Source organism: Botrytis byssoidea (assembly GCF_014898295.1).
Source record: "Botrytis byssoidea strain MUCL 94 chromosome Unknown BBYS_039, whole genome shotgun sequence".
Taxonomy (NCBI): domain Eukaryota; kingdom Fungi; phylum Ascomycota; class Leotiomycetes; order Helotiales; family Sclerotiniaceae; genus Botrytis; species Botrytis byssoidea.
The window spans coordinates 84,937-102,938 of NW_024065880.1; the positions used below are offsets into that span (position 1 = coordinate 84,937).

Genomic DNA, 18,002 nt, shown 5'->3' on the forward strand with positions numbered 1-18,002 from the left:
CAAGAATTGCGATTAACCCAATATTGAAATCCGGGGCCCCAGGTCGGCAATAAACTGCCGCATCGAGCTGCCCGTCCCGTTGTGCATGTGAAAAGTATGCTCGCTTAAGCACTGGTCTGGGGGTACCCACTTCTCATTGCAACCATAGCCACTTGATGGAATAATTCGGCAGATGCAGGTACGTGTAACTGTCAATTAAGAGTATAATGTGTTTTCGGAGGCCTTGATTGGCCCTCATGTCATGGGAAAATAGCGAGAGAAAAGCTTGATGTCCACAAGACTTTTTAAAGCCGTCGACCTCTATCATCCCGAGGTCCACCGGTCTAATCGATGCTGTCTTGCCTGCAATCCAACAAATAACGATTTCGTTTGCCTAACAGTTTAGTGTACAGCGTGCCTTGGAACTAAAAGAGCTTTTAATCTCGACACATGGGATGTTCATCCCGATGATGTTGCGAAGTCTAGAAAATTAGCTCTTTGAACAGAAGAAAAAGGATATGAGCGTTGCTGCGTTACGACCGCAAACATCGATCGTGTTTGGACACAGTCTGTCCATATAACGACTTGCTCTATCTACAGAGTGTACTCCGTGAAAGATAATCCCGCGGCAGATGTTCGACCCCTCAGAGAAGATGTTGAACTACGAGGAGTGGAGCAGAGAGGAGAGGAGAGGAGAGTGGCTCGAGTGGAGCATCACTAATCTACCACGTGACAGTACAGCATGGCCTGCTGCTTTTATTTTCGATAAGATCTAGCCAGCGGGTAGATGACAACGCAGCAACATCTTATTACTCTCTCATATTGCTATATTTGTTCTGTCGGAAACCTTGAATCCACCCGGAACACCGAATTTCTGGAGAGCGCCGAATCTCCTGGCGTTATCCGTAGTATCGAGCTGCTCCACTCAAATGAACAACAACTACTTCAGAATTGGAACCTAAAATGCAAAGCGGATAATTAGATAATCTGCCGCGGGAGACAAATAATGAAGGTAATAAGTAGAATTATGTTGCGCAAGAAGTTGCAGCAAGAGAAGAATTCTGAGCAACTTCAACAAGATAAGAGCACGGGCGACGTAACATTAGACAACCATGGACGAGAAGGTGATAACAATCGTTTGGCCGACAATCAACTGCTGCTACGCTATGCGCAAGGCAAGGATTTGACACAAAGTTCATGTAAAACCTGTTCGGTATTACACCCATTTGACCCAATCAAGTTAAAACCTGGAGATCATATATCGGAGTGTACTCGATGAGGGAAACAGCAGCAGAAGGCTGCGAGCGTGTTCAATCCCGTTGAAAGTTGCAACTTACAAAGTGGAATGTGTATCTTTCTTGAAGTTTTCTTTCCAATATGGCTACTTAGCTGCGGTAGCTTCTTGGGACGATGAGGAATCTACCCAAAGAGAGTACTGTGTCAACCTCCACACCTTGCCTGGTAAGACCACCTCGACAACTTTGCAATAATTTACGTTAGAAATCATATAACTGAATGTCCAAGGTCAAACTTCACCATGGCCTTGCGTTACAGCCCAGCAACACATTCCCCCACGAATTGAGATATTGAATGCAATTCGCCATATCAAAAAATGGCTCAGCCAGTGCGTGAGCCTTGATAGTCTCGCTCCTTCAGGCCATCAGTGCCACGAAGTCAGCGGGCTTATCATGCCAGTGCTACCTACTCGTGTGCTAGATGTTCGTTGGGTTGGTCTCGATGGTAAAGTTTACTTGGTTCACAGCAATGGAAAACACCAAAAGTACACAACCCTAAGTCACTGTTGGGGCGATGCAAACCATGCGCCTATTACGACCTCAAAGGCCACTGTATCCGATAGAGAATCTGGCATTGTTCTTGACTCTTTACCAAAAACTTTCCGAGATGCTGTAGTTATCACCTACAACCTGAACATAAACTATATATGGATTGATTCACTTTGTATCATCCAAAATAGCGAAGAGGATTGAAATTTAGAAGCTTCCAGGATGGCGCAGATTTACTCTTCCAGTTTCTTGAATATAGCTGCAACTGCTTGCAAGGACAGTACTGTTGGCCTTTTTCATGACGGCTGGAATGAGGAGGATGGATTCTTGGGGGCGCTGCGTGAGATTCGAGGGCCAGGAAGTATTTCAAATCATGGCGATTATTCGATTTATATGCAGGAGATAGATCACAGCCACTTTCACGATTCCGAACTTCGTATAGAAGGTCCTCTGGTAGGCGTTCCAGAAGGGCATGCAGAAGAGTTAGGTTAACAGTTTCCAGATGTCCCGAGCGTGGGTATACCAAGAACGTTTCCTGGCGCCTCGAACTGTACACTTCACATCAGCAGAAATGATCTGGGAATGCGGCAGCATGGTCGTTTGTGTATGCCCGTGTGATATTCATCTTGGCCTTGACACAGTACCAAGGTATCACAACTATAGCCACCGAGAGAAAAAAGATCAATGGTTCGGACAGTGGGGCATAATTGATGAATATTCCAAGCACAACCTCAGTAAGCCAGCAGATCGGCTCCCAGCTATTGCAGGGATTGCGTCTCATTTCGGGAGCCACAAACGTAGGATAAATGATGGGAAATTGACAACATCTCGCTACTTTGCTGGTCTTTGGGAAGACAACCTACATCATGATTTGCTATGGCGTGTGATCTTTCCGGAGAATAAACCTCGTGAGGTAGTTCGGATCGTCCCATACAATGCGCCCACATGGTCATGGGCTTCTCTGGATTCAAAATTTATATCAAGTGGAAAGCCAGGTCAGGGTGTTAACATAGGAAATCACTACAGTACCGGTGGTATAGCCCCTGATTTCAAAATTTTGAATTGCTTTACAACGCTAATCGATCCGTCTAATATATACGGTGGTGTTAAAAGTGGAAAGATTGTTTTGCAGGGAAGATCCGTTACACCAACAAAAGTAAAATTGTTCATCGAGGAAATTCAATGTTACAAATTTTTCTTCCATGGTATCAAAGCACGTGGACGAGCGATAAAAGACAATCAAAATTTTGGGAAGCCGATGGCAGATATCCCACTGAGGTTTTCCAAAGACAGAGTCGATTGTGGAGAATTACATTGCTTGTGGATCAATTCATTCCAGGGTGTTAGGCGTAATGATTACCGTCATTTAGCACTAGTCTTGAAGCAATCAGAAACTTCAGAGATATATGAGAGAGTGGGTATTGCCACGTTTGATAAAGGTGGCATAGCAGTCGGTGGTAAAATCAGTGATTCTACTTTTGGTAAATTTATGGAATCTATCTGGAGCAGAAGTAGCATCCAAACGTTTGAGGTTGTCTAAATCGGGATGAATACTTCAGATAAGCGCCATGTATTCAGGAAGTCTAGGCGAAGCCGATTGAACCACTGATAGGAAAGAAGCCTTCTTCTTTGTCGATACCCTTTAACATCATTCAAACATACACTCTCGTCGCTTTACCAGGCTCTACATTCACCACACCAACCGTATAATACATCTTACTATCATTATTGGGAACGGGGTTGACTGATATATACGCATAGTTCGTCAGATACCTTCTCAATAGCAAGATAGCGGTCTGCTACGAATATACTCGAAAGAAAGACACACTACGACACTTGTCGGCTAACTTGAGCATTTGAATGGGATATTTTTTGCAGTCAAATTAGTGATGACGCCGCGGTGGCAAATTGATTCTCGAAGAACGTTAAATTGAATCAACTAGAAATAGAACGCTATCTAAGTAAATTCTCGTCTCTGTAGCAATGATTGATCTTTCCAGCTAGATCTTTCCATTTAGCGTCCGTTAGACAATAACAGAACACTTCAGGTCCGGGAGTCTATCTTTGATACCATTATTTCTAGCTTTAGACATAGTTAACGAAGAAATACGAAAAATAGTCAACTGTTCCTACGAGATGTATATATTTAGAGTCTGCCAAGTGACACCTATATCATTCTCTTCGAAGGAAAAGTGTTGCTCATCGTCTATGATAGATAATTGACAAGACTCCTCTTCTTTGCAAACAGATTCAAAATGATGAGTAAACAAATCTAAATGCTAATCTTAGCCTCGAGTCGAATACCATCAGCGAAAAAGATATTTGAGACTTTCATTAAAGAATTCTCCCATTATCTCATAGCCTCCTCTTGAAGTTGCGACCCCCTTCCTACTCGTTTGTTCTCCCCCCAAAAGATCCGGAACACAACTCTGTGTCTACTATATTGGCTGGCTATCAGATGTAACAATAATATATATTTGAATAACACTTGAGCATACATCACTACAAAGTAATGACCAGCGTTTGTGGTTTAGTGGTAAAATCCATCGTTGCCATCAACTTCTCTTTCACAGGACGAATGCGACACAACCTCGATGGGCCCCGGGTTCGATTCCCGGCGAACGCATAAATTTTTGCCCGTTCAATAGATTTGAAATTTTGAATAACTGTTTTGTTGTGGAGTTCTTAAGTTGTGGTGGGTTCAAATTTGTGAAGCTTTGGTGATGATGGTGGGGTAGTGTGGGGTGGTTGTGGTTTTGTTTTCTGGAATGATAATAAGTGAGCACAGATAGCTGTCTTTTGATATATATGATATTGAGAATTTTATTTGATTCTGAGAATCTGCAACATCTTGTTGATGAAGAAGTCAAGAGGGATTTTTTGGGCAGTGCAGCTTCCTGTACATGGTACCTCGGAGATTGAGGGTGTTTGAATTTTCCCGTTTTGCCTAAACCTGCATATTTTGATGCTCTGTTGGCCAATGATTATTGCAGTCAGCGGCTTACAATGTAACATGTACCATAACCCCGGCTTCAAAATCATTTCCTTTCATCCTCCAATTCTTGAGAGAAACGATGCAAATATGCGATAACTTACATAAGTTCATTCTTTGATCCTTGGCATGAGATAGTCTATCCACATCCTCCCTCAATACAGTCATCATTCTGGGATTCCGTATACCTTTCTTCCTCGAGCAATTACAAAGAAGATGCCTTCAAAGTGGACAGAGGCACACAAGTCAACTAATGGACCAGGTGATGCACGTCCAACCGCCTTGCAGATTGTACAAGATGAGGATCTAACAGGCAAACTCACTGGAAAAGTCATCCTCATAACAGGGTGCTCTTCGGGAATTGGTGTCGAAACTGCCAGAGCTCTGTCTACCACGGGAGCGACATTGTATCTAACTGCACGGGACATCACCACTGCTGAGAAGGCACTCGAGGATATCTTGGAGCCTGGCCGAGTGGAGGTTCTGGAAATGGATCTCAGCTCATTAGCTGGGGTGAGATTGGGCGCCGAGAAATTTCTAAGAAAAAGGTCTAAATTGAATGTTCTAGTGTGTAATGCTGGAATCATGGCAATTCCAAATTATACCACGACTGTGGATGGGTTCGAGACACAATTTGGGGTTAACCATTTGGCACATTTTCTACTTTTTCAACTGCTGAAGGATACGTTGCTATCTTCTGCTTCTCCATCATTTAATTCGCGGGTGGTTATGGTATCCAGCGCCAGTCACCGTAATGGGGGTATCAGACTCGACGATTACAACTACACCAAAAGACCAGAAGAGTATGACTTATGGGGTTCGTACTCGCAATCGAAGACGGCCAATATCTACATGGCCAATGAGATTGATCGTCGCTATGGTCAGCAAGGGTTACATGCAACGTCCTTGATGCCGGGAGCAATACCGTCTGGGATTAACAGACATCTTGACCCGAAAGACGTAGCGGAGTACAATGCCACAGAGATAATGAGGAAAACGATGAAAAGTCTAGAGCAAGGTGCTGCGACGACAGTGTTAGCTGCAATTGGAAAGGAGTTTGAAAACAAAGGCGGAGTTTACCTAGAGAATTGCGAAGTTGCAGGACTCTATCCTTCTGATCGTCAGCTCGATCACGTTGCTAACATCCCGGGGTATGTGGAGCATGCTTTTGACAAAGAAAAAGAAGGTAGACTTTGGCGGGACTCTTTGAAGATGGTCGGGTTGGATGAGTGAGAGTATGAAAACCTAGTATAATCTACGGTATTAGGGTATTCCATAGTTCATATTAGTAGATACTGAACTGTGTCTAATGCGCTCGTTTTTTCCTAAGCTTGCACAATATCTAATGATTGAAAGCAAAATATTTAACGAATCGATTTACTCAATCGTATATAGAACTAAAAGTCTATGCCATTGAAATTCCTGTATCTCTCTTTCCTGGAGTATCCAATTGTTTGAATTGTAATTCAACAATATAAGATTCTAAATATCTAAAAGCAATTCGAAGTTCGATTATTTTTTAAGTATTTCAATCGATTTTAACATCTTAGACGACTGGATTATTTCTAACTGATTTGAGAATTTGACAACCTTTATTATTTATTGAACTAAGTCCAGACTATTAGACACCCTGTTCTTCTACCTACACCAATAAACCTGAATCATAACTTCCCCAATTTCTCCACACTGTAATCTCTAGCAGACCCGAAAGTTCCGAGTACATTGCCATTAATATCACACTCACATCAGAATCCATCGTCTCAGTTCTCGCTGTCTTGAAACCAGTCAATTCCTTGTCCAATGGGTTGCTCCGGAAGATGAAATCGAATTCCTCCCTAGTTTGTTGAATTTCGTGAAATATTGGGAATATCGCATGAATCTTCGTGAATGATGTTTATATTGAATGTTTTTAGGGAGAAGATTATCCGAAGATGAGTTTCATAGACAGTGTTCGTTGCCTTAATTATGTACTATGCCAGTACAATAGTAACAATATAATCGCAAGACAACCCAATTCCACTTCATCCAGAAACACTTTTTGCCATGCAAGATAAAAATCACTCCAAGAAGGAAATCCAGGACCAAAACCAGTATCATCCACTTCAAAGACAGAGCTGATTTTCTCTTTGCAGAACTCAAGCGGTTCGCTTGCTACGTTATCTGAACCATAAAGTGGTAGATGTCTTTTCCAATCTTCCTCCGACTCAAACTGCTTGTAAACAACGATTGCCAGTGCTGTGTTACAGCGAGAGATGAGGTATCGGTTGTGGTGCTTCAATTCAAATTTGCATACCGTTAGACAATACCGACACTGCAAAAGTACCGAATGAACATGTCGAGATGTGTTGTTCTCGTCGGTGCCGGTGTTTTTCTGACAAGGTGGTTGTGACGCTGACCATATATCTTCATGCCTACCGTAGTCACAGTATAATCTGTCGCAGAACTTATCATCAACTTTCCAGAGATTCAGATGAGAGCAAATAGGTATACAGCCAGGTGCGTCAAGACTTTGACATTTCCATCTGTAATTCATGAATTTCCGTGTGACCATGGAACCATTTTTGATACGGCATTTTCCTCTCTTTTCTGTGGTCAAGCTTCTGCAAAACTTATCAACAGCGTAGTTCTCGGGTGCCGACAATAGTCTTAAGAGCCGCTGGGTTTGAGCATCGTTACCAAAAAGTCGGTGGCTTTTGATTGCCGTTTGTAAATAGTGACGCCAAAATTCTTGTAGACATACACATACAAATGGCGCAAATCATCGTCTATTACACAACTTGGTATTCTTTCGAATTCTGGAAGTCCGGAAATCTCTGGGTCAGTTGTATATCCATCCAAGCAGTAATAATTTTTGTCATATCTTTCAGCAATTCGCATTTTATGAAGCTTTCTGCACAAAGTGCAAACGATTTGATCTTGAAGATCATGTTCCAGAAGATTCAGAAATTCTATTGTGTCGTCTTTCGAAGTCTTCAAGCCATCGATATATTGCGTTCCAATCACCAAGCCAATTTGTCGACAAGTGAGGAAAAAGGATCCAGCCGATGCAGGAGTAAGATGTTTAGCAATCATTTGCATAACGTCATTTGGAACTATGCGCAAGGGTGAGTTATTTAAGGCATCCGATGGATTTGGCCTCGAGATGCCAAGGTATCGATTGAATCGAAATGGATTTTGTCGAAAAAGAACGAGCTAGGATTTAATATTATCCATTTTGGGATGGATTTAGACGTGATTGAAGTCGAAAATGTTGAAAGGATCGATATATTTTCAAATAAGTAGTGACAGAAGGGGATTGAAGAGCGTCCTTATATGTGAGAATGTACCAGATAATAGTAGCTAGCTTGTGTTGGCCCAACTAGCTACGGCTAGTATGGTCACCTGATTGATTAGGAGTTTTATAGCCGTATTTTGAGCTTTTAAGTAGAAATATTTAGTTGAGGATAAGCTAGCTATCTTAGATCATTCATGTGTACCACAGTGGCAGTAGTAAAAACCACTTTCAAGAACTTCAATTACATTTGTCGAAACCACTTAAATCCTCATGTCAGAAATGGCCAAGCTGATATTTCATCAATCTTTATTTCTGGCATTTACTTGCAAACAACTTCAAAATTAGGTTCCATATTAAAATCAGAATCAAATTCGGGTAAAGCCCTCCTATTTTTGAAAAAGTCAACAGCTCCTTCCGGCCCCAGACGAGGCTATTCCGACTGCACCTTCCAAAATGTTGATCATATGAGGTCAATAGCTCATTTCTCTAAGAAAATGACTTTAAAAATCAAATACATCGAGATAAGAGTCAGGACCCAAAGAAGAATTTTCTCTCAGTCTTTGCAGCAGTCAGTCAAACACCACCAGCTGGTATCATGCTTAAGTAGCTACGTATTCTATTAGAGATCAGGTATGGATCTCAAGTTCTGATAAATTGTTATTCTACGCTGGAGTCTACTGTATACTGGGTGTTATGAAAGGTTAAAACGTTTCGTCTGAGGTTGTTTGGATATGTATTTTTTGAATCGTTTGACATTTCATAGCGAGAGAGGAAAGCAATGGATTTTGATGGCCTGTCATCTTGGATCATAAACACTTTCTAATCGTCGAGAAAGTATTTGTACAATATATCACGAGTTTTGAGACAGACAAGGTCACTATAACTTGACTGCATATTAATGTTCTGAAGAAATCAACCTATTCTGTCCATCTGCACTCGCAATAAGTAAGGGCCGCTTTGCATTCTTGAAGCTCTGGATCAATGAGAGCGTCTTGGCCAGAATTACTTATGATTATTTGTTCTAGGCGATTCGAATATCAAGTATTTTCAAAATGCAGCTTCACTTCTTGATTCTCACGCGTACGAGCACGAAGAGTGTGAAGATCAAATCAGCTGAATTTATCATCTATATTCAGGCCCCATAGTGTGTACCACCCACTGCGGGTTGAGCTACGCGGAGACCTACAAAAGAGAACAGATTCCTGTCTACGTGGACATTGCAAGGATACGAGTTACCGAAGATTCTCAACGAGGACTTGGATTGATGGTACGCCTTAAGCTCGACAAATATTTCAAGCCCGAATATGCAAAATAGGACTTAAAGCTTCAATTCCCATAAGTAGAAACAGAAAAGTAGGAAGAACAAACAATGTTGGAGGATAGTGATGACGAAAAGATTGTAAGATGAAACGATGACAATAATAGATTGCTATTGCCAATCTCGTTTTTCAAGAGACGATGAGACAATGGACACAATTTTTGCACAAATAATTCTCTCAATTGTTAACGCTAGATTTGGTAGGAATATTGACAAACGCTTGAGCCTTCTCACCAGGTCTTGGAGTCCAGGCCCTATAGCCAACCAGATAAGCATCCTTTCCTCGTTTGATCCATCCAAACCTTGAATCTAGAGGGAGCTTAAATAATCATCATGTAGGCCGAAAGAGGAAGAAATTCTGTTAACTGGTGCTGGGGTAGTGAATTTTGACAGGAGCAGCATAGCTGTGGGTTTTGTGGTACCAATAGAAGGGGGGGAGTATTGTTTGCCAAACTTGTATGGCTGAATGAGAGTACGAGACTATTCACTTCTTCCCAGCTCTCGACTTCAAGCAGCAACAGGAAAGATATAAATAATCCATAAACATCTTCCAACCGATATGATATACATGCTTCCCTCGATATTCTACCAACATGCTCTGTGGGAGCGGGACTTGTTTCCAGATAGAACAAAATAGATCAATCATGCCAGAGTACTCGTACTTCAAGGTTAAAAATTGAAAGGTATCTTAACGTCAGGAAATTACAGTAGAAGAATAGGAAAAAGATAACAAAAGATTCTTGTTGTCAACAGACTTCGGATATATATGGCACTTGATATGCTACTAATAGTACCAGAGCCTTAAAGCTTTAGGGTTCTGTTAACCTAGCTTGCTAATCACCGGACCAGATGGACCCTTACAGAAATGTCAGATAGCAACTTTCCAACTCCTAAGGTCTATGTAATGATGGTTCCAAAACTTTGAGATATAGCCTTCGACTCCTGGGGCATATTGTATATATGAATGATAAATGATTTCGATCGACATAGTGAATTTCAGGCAAGGTGGTCTATCATAGAGAATTTTTCGCTCGTAATATAGCTGTAGATATCTACTTCAAATCATCAGGTTCTCCCTCAAATAGAGTATTGACGTATTCAATTCGCTCTAATTGCTTTAATGCAGATATGAACCACATACCAAAGCGGATATAGATTTGTATCAAAATCGGAGTATACATCCCTTCGGCAATATGCATGGTATTGTCTTAACTCCAACATCTCATGCCCTGTATTAGACATGAAACCTTTATAATGCTATCGAAAAATGATACTGGAGTCAGGCGATATCTCAAATGAAGTGATCGACGGCGGAGTAAATTCGGCGAACGAGTTTGGAGAGGCAAGATTTAACGACAGCGAGAGTACTATCCAAATCCCATCTTTCATAGTAAATTCTTCACAGACACTCACGATTAGATAGACGGCGATCAAATTTGAAGAACAGCGCTTACACGTCATCGCTCTGTGTAGTCCTCGACGTCGAAGAAAGCCGATGATAATTTCTTATTCCCATTACTAGCCCCGAGAATTTTGCGTAGAATCGATATGGTTCATCTAGAGACAAACCAACACCTCTCAAGACCATGTAGCAGTATTTATTCAATTGCGATATCACAGCGATACAACCTCATAGTTCCCACCCCTCCAATATATAACATTCCATTCACCTCAACCCCACCCCCACTCCAAGCCAGTCCAGTCCAGCCCCCCACGTCCCTCGCTTAAAATCTCTGCTGACAAAATTCTCTTTACCCCACTAATCAAATGTACAATATATTTTTAACAAAAGCATCTTTCTCCATCAATCAACCAAGTATCCGGCATGGTGTAGTGGCTAGCATTTCCGCCTCTCATTCGATGCTTCCGAGCTTCAATCAAGTCGCGGGAGACCGGGGTTCAATTCCCCGTACCGGAATAGATTTTTGCATTTTGTTTGGTGGAGGCGTTTGGGACATGTTCTAGACTTGTAGATCTTTTACTGCTGGTATAAATTATGATACTCAATCACATATTTGCAAGTGTGTTGCAAAAAGACCGACAGAGGAGGTAAAAGCATCATGACAGGATTAGTAATCAGATGTTGCTTGTCTATTTTTATGAAGTTTTCAATTGAGCACGATTCGAAATATATTCCCTTTTTTTCTTGTAGGTAAGGTTGGAATATATCAATCTCACTAAGAGTATATTGAAGTTGTTGTCAATTGTTCACATCAATCAATATATTTACTCGATACACTCAATATCAATCTCTAAGAGCGAACCTCGGCCATTAACCTCAACTGTTGTCGAAAAACCACAAACGACTCCCTTACCACCAGCTTTATGAAAAGACTACTTACTTATTCCACGATGTATTTACCGAACTATACATACCCAAGTTTATCTCAAAAGACACCAATTGCCAAATGCCCTTGTTGTTCATTTTTGAAAAGTGTCCTTTAGATGGGATATCGAAGAGAAAAAGATAGAGAGAAGTAAGGAGATTCTTATATCTTCACATTTGGTATAGTGGTACGAGTCAGAGTCATTTGTCAAAGAGTGAATCTCAACTAACCACCGAATGACCTCAGTTGTTTGAATTAACATATTAAGCATAAGCAAGTCTATAAAAGCCACCTCTTCAACTCTACAGTGAGAAAGGGTTGTAAGAAATACAAAGTCAGGACTATATTTAGTAAACCCAGCCTGTATAAGCACCTCATACATAATCATCTTCACAAAATAGCATTCGTACACACGTAGAACCAAATACCAAGATCAGTATGTAATTAAAACTCATTCAACCGCTAGCACATACACAATCTGTGTACACACTACTTACTACCTTGATATATTAATTTCCATACACTGCACTATTTCTTAATCATCCCTGAAAAGACAATAGTAAATATTGACCCACAGTATCCATATACAACAGTCTGACCATCTCCGCTCCGATATTCAATTATCCCCCTCTCCTCGCAAAACCCCCGAATGTAGAACCATAACCTAATCCAAACCCTCGCGTCTTTTCTCCCCCCCATTCCCTAATTCCTCCTCCCCCCTCCCCCCTCCCACCATCCAAAAACTTCCACACTACACTACACTGCACACTACACTACACTGCACACAACACAAAAACCACCTCCAACCTTTCTCCGCACCACAACCACCCAAGAACCCCCAGCCCTTCCCCTTCCCCTTCCCCTTCCCCTCAAAAATAAAGCCAAACCATAAGTCCTCACAACCATAACCAACCACAACCACCCCAAAGCTACACACAACAATAACCTACCCTCCACCAAACCACCAAACCCCCACCCCATTATCTTCTCTTCCCCAAGAACGAAACAGAACAAACAGAACAGGGTATCTATCTATCTCTCCATCTATCCAACGGACAGACAACAATCCAGACAAACAATACTGGAGCCCGAATATATCTCAAAAGTAAAAGTAATTAGAAATACAAAAACCATTTGTGGAAATTCAATCAAATGAATAATGCCAAATGAGTGGAATGTTCTATTCGATCTCAGGATTTGATAATCTTCAATATCGAACTGCGATTTGGACTCTTGAATTTTCTGAGGTGAAAGCTACCAAGTAAAAGAGCGATTTTTCACATTGTTGTGTTCTCGAGTCCTATCACCACTTCCGTAAAAGATACTGATGAAAAGTAAATGCACAAAAGCAAAGCACTTGCACTTGCATTTGCCTTTACCTCTCCAGACAATCGATCATATCATATACACAATCTACACATCAACCGATAAATCAGACGAAAATGAAGTGAAATCCCTCTTCGTTTTGGACTACTATCAACTGTACTCATTCAACATCTAATCCATTCTCCTCTCCCCAAAGCTAAAGCTCGTCCTCACTCTTCCACATCACCCACTCAAAATGCCACCCTAAAGAAGAAAAACCACCCTAACCACACTCAAGAAAGAAAAGTCCGCGAGGGTGGCCAAACAAGGCTCGACCATTAATACAAATGCCCTATTCCGTTCCATCATCCTCAACTTCTAATTGCCTATCCAATCCTCCAAACATAAAGGGTAAAAGGCGAAAAAGCAAATTTTTTGAAGTCAATCAGGATATCATATATTCGCCAACCATTCATCGACCGCCCATCAACTCTTCTAATGTGTTCCATGATATCCTTATCAAATCCAATAGTGATACCAAATCCTCCCAATCTCCTTCACGGAGAGCCCTACATCTCATATATGTAAAAAAGTTTTTCCATCTCCACCTGACCTGAGAGAAGAGAAAAAAGTAGACTGAAAAAAAAGGGTTGTGCTATAGCTCAAAATATAGAACAAAATAGCCAAAGGTCGCGATTGACAAATACCAACTTTTGCTTGCTGCAAATGCTGACATATGATGCGGTCAAAAAGCGCTCAACGATTCAGAAATTCTTGCTGTGCTTTGCTCTGCACACCATATATTCAGGTGTGAGCATTGATCTATGAAAAGCCCCAAATTCAAAGAAGAACGTGTATTCCAAAGTAAAGGTGATATAATAGCTCCATGTGCTCTATCAACGGAAGCACACATATGCGACCAGCAGAAAAGGTCACTTCTTGCCATGTTCACCAAAAACGCCAAGAGAATAAAGCCAATGTCTTTGCTCCATGCAAAGATTGCGGCGCCAACATCATGTTTTGAGTTCATTATTCGTTCATGATTCAACTTTGTGAAGATCATGATAGTGCCTTCTGAGCTTTTTCTTGTGCTCGGGCATTGCGTGCAGATCGTACTAAAGGTGCCAATTGAATGAGGTCTGTGCATTGTTTCATGAAATCGTGCTACAAAAGATAATGTATTAGCCGTAATCAATATTGATGTGATGAAGGAAAATATTTACCCTTAACAAATCATGAGCACTAGCTCGCTTTTCTGGGTCGACCTTAAGAGCAAAGTAAAGGAAATCCCGGAAGACAATGCTCAATTCCTGTTCGTTCTTGATGGCAGGAGTGCCGTTCGTTGCGATTAAGTATAAAGCTCTCAGGGGTGATTCGGTGAGGTAGGGGGGCTCTCCTTCAATCATTTCAATCGCCATAATACCAAGAGACCAGATATCAACTTTGCGCCCATATTCTTTGCGTGTGACAACTTCGGGTGCCATCCAGTATGGTGTACCAACCATGGTAGTACGTTTATTGTGAGCTTCGTTAATTTGGGCACAGAAGCCGAAATCAGCTGCAAAAGATGTTAGGATTAGTGTTACATATTCGGAAGGTAGCAAGCTTACTGAGTTTAATGTTTCCATCCATAGACAAAAGAATGTTATCCGACTTGATGTCACGATGAATGACTCCTTTGGAGTGCAGATGTTGTAAACCCTTCAAAGTCTCCCGACAAACTGCCGCAATTTGACCTTCTGACATAATATTGAAAGTAACAACATCTGTCAAACTTCCACCCTCCATGTATTCCATAATTACCCAAAGTTCTCCAGTGACCAGAAAACTGTCAATAAAATTGACTATATTCGGATGAGAGCTGTCTTTCATGACCAGAATTTCGTTGATGATCAAATCTTTCTTTGGCTGTTGTTCGAGATTCATTTGTTTGATGGCTACCAATCGATTTGTCCCTCGTTCATAACCAGTATAGACACCACCAGATGCACCTTGTCCAATCTTAGTGAGCTCCCTGTAAATATCTCGAGGGTCACCCTCTGTACAAATTTGCTTTAACCTGGTGACAATATCAAAACCAGTGCTTTGTCGTGCTCGTTGCCTGGGGCGTGGACCCGGTACATGTCTAGCTTGTTGGATTGGGTGTGGAACACCATTCGCTGGGAATTGACCTTGAGGAGTTGGCGGAGTAGCTTGCTGAGTGGGCTTCTTGACACTAATCGATCGGCTCATTGCCTGTTGAGCCTGTTGCATTGCCTGCTCTTGATGGTGCAAAATCTGTTGTTGGTAAACCTGTGGAGATGCTGGTACTGGAGTTGTATATGGTGGTGTGCCGTTTACTCTTGAATTTGATCTTGATCTTGACCTGTGTTCTTCTGGAAGCATAGGGCCGTTGTCCTGTACAGTTGGAGGGACGTATGCCAATGCCGGTAAATCATCACTTTGACGGGTCATTCCAATTCCAGAATCTTTACCAGCGGCAGGTGGCGGTGGTGCAACTCGAGTAGGCCCTTGCATCGACATAGGTGGCCTAGGGGCTGGTCTGTTGGGAACGAGCCCATTGAGCTCAGGCTTGGGCTGGGAACCCACACCTTGAGTTCCGCGTGGAATTGGAGGCGGGGATCTTGGGTTCTCGAAATTCATCTCGTTATTCGAGGGAAATCGAGGACTAGCTGGAGGACTCATCATCGGTGTCATTGAACCATAATTCGGATTATTGAAGCTCGGGGACAATGGCAATGGCGCCGGCGCAGTGCGCGCCATCGTCATCTCTGGTACCTTTGCATGATCAAATTTGTCAAATATTTCTTCACCACCTTTATCCGTGTTCTCTTTATAGAAACCGACGATATCGACAATTGTTTGCGGATGCTGCTCTTGTTCCTTTTTCGTGATTCCACTTTCGTTGATCATACGCTGCCATTCTTTTGGCAACCCCTAAGAATTTGTCAGATACGGAATAATTCTTTGGAGCGGGGCAATTCGTCATTGATCATACTTACAGTAAACTGACCAGTTGTGTTATCGTATCCAACGTGAGTAACATGCACAGGATTCTCAGGTGCGGAAATTTTGACCCCTCTAGGTGAGCCAACACCTATGCTGCTCATAAAACCAGAGAAGCCCGACTTTTTTCTTAGCATTCCGGATTTGGGCTCCTTAGTCTCATCCGAGTACCTCTTGGGACTGATGAGCTGGTTTTCACCCACGCGTGGAGGGGCTTTTTCGCTCATCTTATCGCCTGCGGTAAAACTTGCGGATTGCCGTAACTGTGGACTTACCATATATGCCGGACTCGTGTGCGATAACTGTGGTGGTGGCGGTCGCCGCAAAGTATTTGGGGTACTAGAAGACTTTGTTGAATCGATGTGACTAAATAAACCAGAACTATCAAAGGGAGCACCGATAAAGTCTTCGGAACTCTTCTCACTTATTGGTCGCGATGGAATGGAACGGCGATTATCATTCGCTCCTCCCATGCCTATGGGCTGAAGCACGAATTCTGAACCGGCCAATACTGGAGAGGTGTTCGAATATTGATGCTCAAGAGACGAATTACTGGATGCGGGATGGGGAGAGGTAAGTTTTCGGGTATGACCTGGAGCGTAGTAAGATCTGGGGTAAGAAGGTGCCGATGGGGCTCGCTGTAAGCTTCCAGAGCTACGCTGGCTTCGTAAAGATGTATGGAAGGAAAAAGATGAGCTGTCGTTTTGTCTTGCCTCGAATGAAGCTATAGCTTTGGATGGTGGTGGCCTTTTAGTTAACTTAGTTAACCTGCGGCTGGTTGTTTTGATTTCCTGATCCATATCTTTGGTCACTGCTCAGACCTTCGTTTGAACTTTGGGAGGTCCGCCGCTTTGAGTGGAGGATGAGTGTTTCGTAAATTGCCGTGACACTTTGAGCCAATCAAAAAATGAAATCTGCATGCAATATCAAATTGGTACAGGGTAACGAGTGACGGGGTTCACTGTCTGTACGGTATCTCCTTTGTGTAAATCAAATAAATCAAATAATGGTACAGGAAAGTAGTACTGGAGTAATTGTCGCCCAATTTTCGCTCAATGAAGGGGGAAGAGGGTAAAGTAATAGTTCTTGTTGTTGTTTGGTAGCGGACGGGAATTACCAGAAGATGTGTATGGGTGCTGAGTATCTCTAGTTGAACAGTGCAGCCAAAACACTATATATGATCGGAGTGTGGTTCGTCGATAAAATTGGCGGCCAAAACAATATCTGTGTAAGATGAATGGAGGTGAATCAATTTATGACGGGGGATTCTGGGTTTCTTGAGCTGATGTGGACGAATGGGAGATGCTTGATTTCTTCAGTTGATTTTGATGACAGCGATACCTAGGTAGGGAGGAGGGAGGAGGAGGGCAGGAGGGTACTAGGTAGGTCGTGACGGGGCAGGAGATTATTCAAAAAGAGGGGAGGGACTGGGAGGGGTATGGGATGAGTGAGGATAATAGATTAGATAGGACAGGTATAATATGACATGAACCAGTGGTGCTGCTGCTGGTATGGGTATATTGTATGTGTATGTGTATGTGTATGTGTATGTGGATGTGTGTGTAAGTTGTAAGTTGTCAGTTGTATCTGATTTGATATGATATGATATGATATGATATAAAATCCTCGGATGGACGAATAAATTACTGTGATCCTCTCCAAAAGGGTAACTGACGATGAACATCTCTTCTCCCCCCCAATTCTTAATACGGCTTTGATCGATCTTGTGAAGCTATGAAATCTTTGAGCTCAATGATCATGATCAGTGAGTGTATGATAAGGTGGCTTCAACGGCGGTAGTTGCCAAACCAAGCCCCAGCGATGAGCGATGAGCGATTTGCCAATGTATGGCAGGGGAGAGAACCTTCAATAATTCCGATTCCTAGGGACAGTGCTGGGTACTGGGTACGAAGACTGCTCTGCTCTGCTCTGCTCGGCTGGTAGGGAAAGTAGGGAAAGTAGGGAAGGTAGGGAAGGTAGGGAAGATACCAAGAGCATTAAAATTCCTTGATTATAT

At 42.2% G+C, this 18,002-nt stretch overlaps 4 protein-coding genes across 4 annotated transcripts; 2 read left to right on the top strand and 2 right to left on the bottom strand.

Annotated features, from left to right (window-relative positions):
• Nucleotides 1–985: 985 nt before the first annotated feature.
• EAE97_011603 (uncharacterized protein) lies at nucleotides 986–3,303 on the top strand (the record flags this gene model as incomplete). Its single annotated transcript, XM_038882118.1, has 5 exons — nucleotides 986–1,178; nucleotides 1,378–1,440; nucleotides 1,504–1,886; nucleotides 1,995–2,216; nucleotides 2,266–3,303. 5 exons carry the CDS (start codon nucleotides 986–988, stop codon nucleotides 3,301–3,303), a joined length of 1,899 nt encoding a protein of 632 aa, XP_038727016.1.
• A 1,668-nt stretch (nucleotides 3,304–4,971) lies between these two features.
• Nucleotides 4,972–5,988, top strand: EAE97_011604 (uncharacterized protein; the record flags this gene model as incomplete). Its single annotated transcript, XM_038882119.1, has 1 exon — nucleotides 4,972–5,988. The coding sequence occupies one exon, from the start codon at nucleotides 4,972–4,974 to the stop codon at nucleotides 5,986–5,988; it is 1,017 nt and encodes a 338-aa protein (XP_038727017.1).
• Nucleotides 5,989–6,718: 730 nt separating this feature from the next.
• On the bottom strand, nucleotides 6,719–7,833 carry EAE97_011605 (uncharacterized protein; the record flags this gene model as incomplete). The annotated part of the gene is made up of 3 exons (XM_038882120.1): nucleotides 6,719–7,027; nucleotides 7,079–7,445; nucleotides 7,502–7,833. 3 exons carry the CDS (start codon nucleotides 7,831–7,833, stop codon nucleotides 6,719–6,721), a joined length of 1,008 nt encoding a protein of 335 aa, XP_038727018.1.
• Nucleotides 7,834–14,038: 6,205 nt separating this feature from the next.
• EAE97_011606 (uncharacterized protein) lies at nucleotides 14,039–16,785 on the bottom strand (the record flags this gene model as incomplete). Its single annotated transcript, XM_038882121.1, has 4 exons — nucleotides 14,039–14,143; nucleotides 14,203–14,537; nucleotides 14,590–15,916; nucleotides 15,982–16,785. The coding sequence occupies 4 exons, from the start codon at nucleotides 16,783–16,785 to the stop codon at nucleotides 14,039–14,041; spliced, it is 2,571 nt and encodes an 856-aa protein (XP_038727019.1).
• Between the last annotated feature and the right edge of the window lie 1,217 nt (nucleotides 16,786–18,002).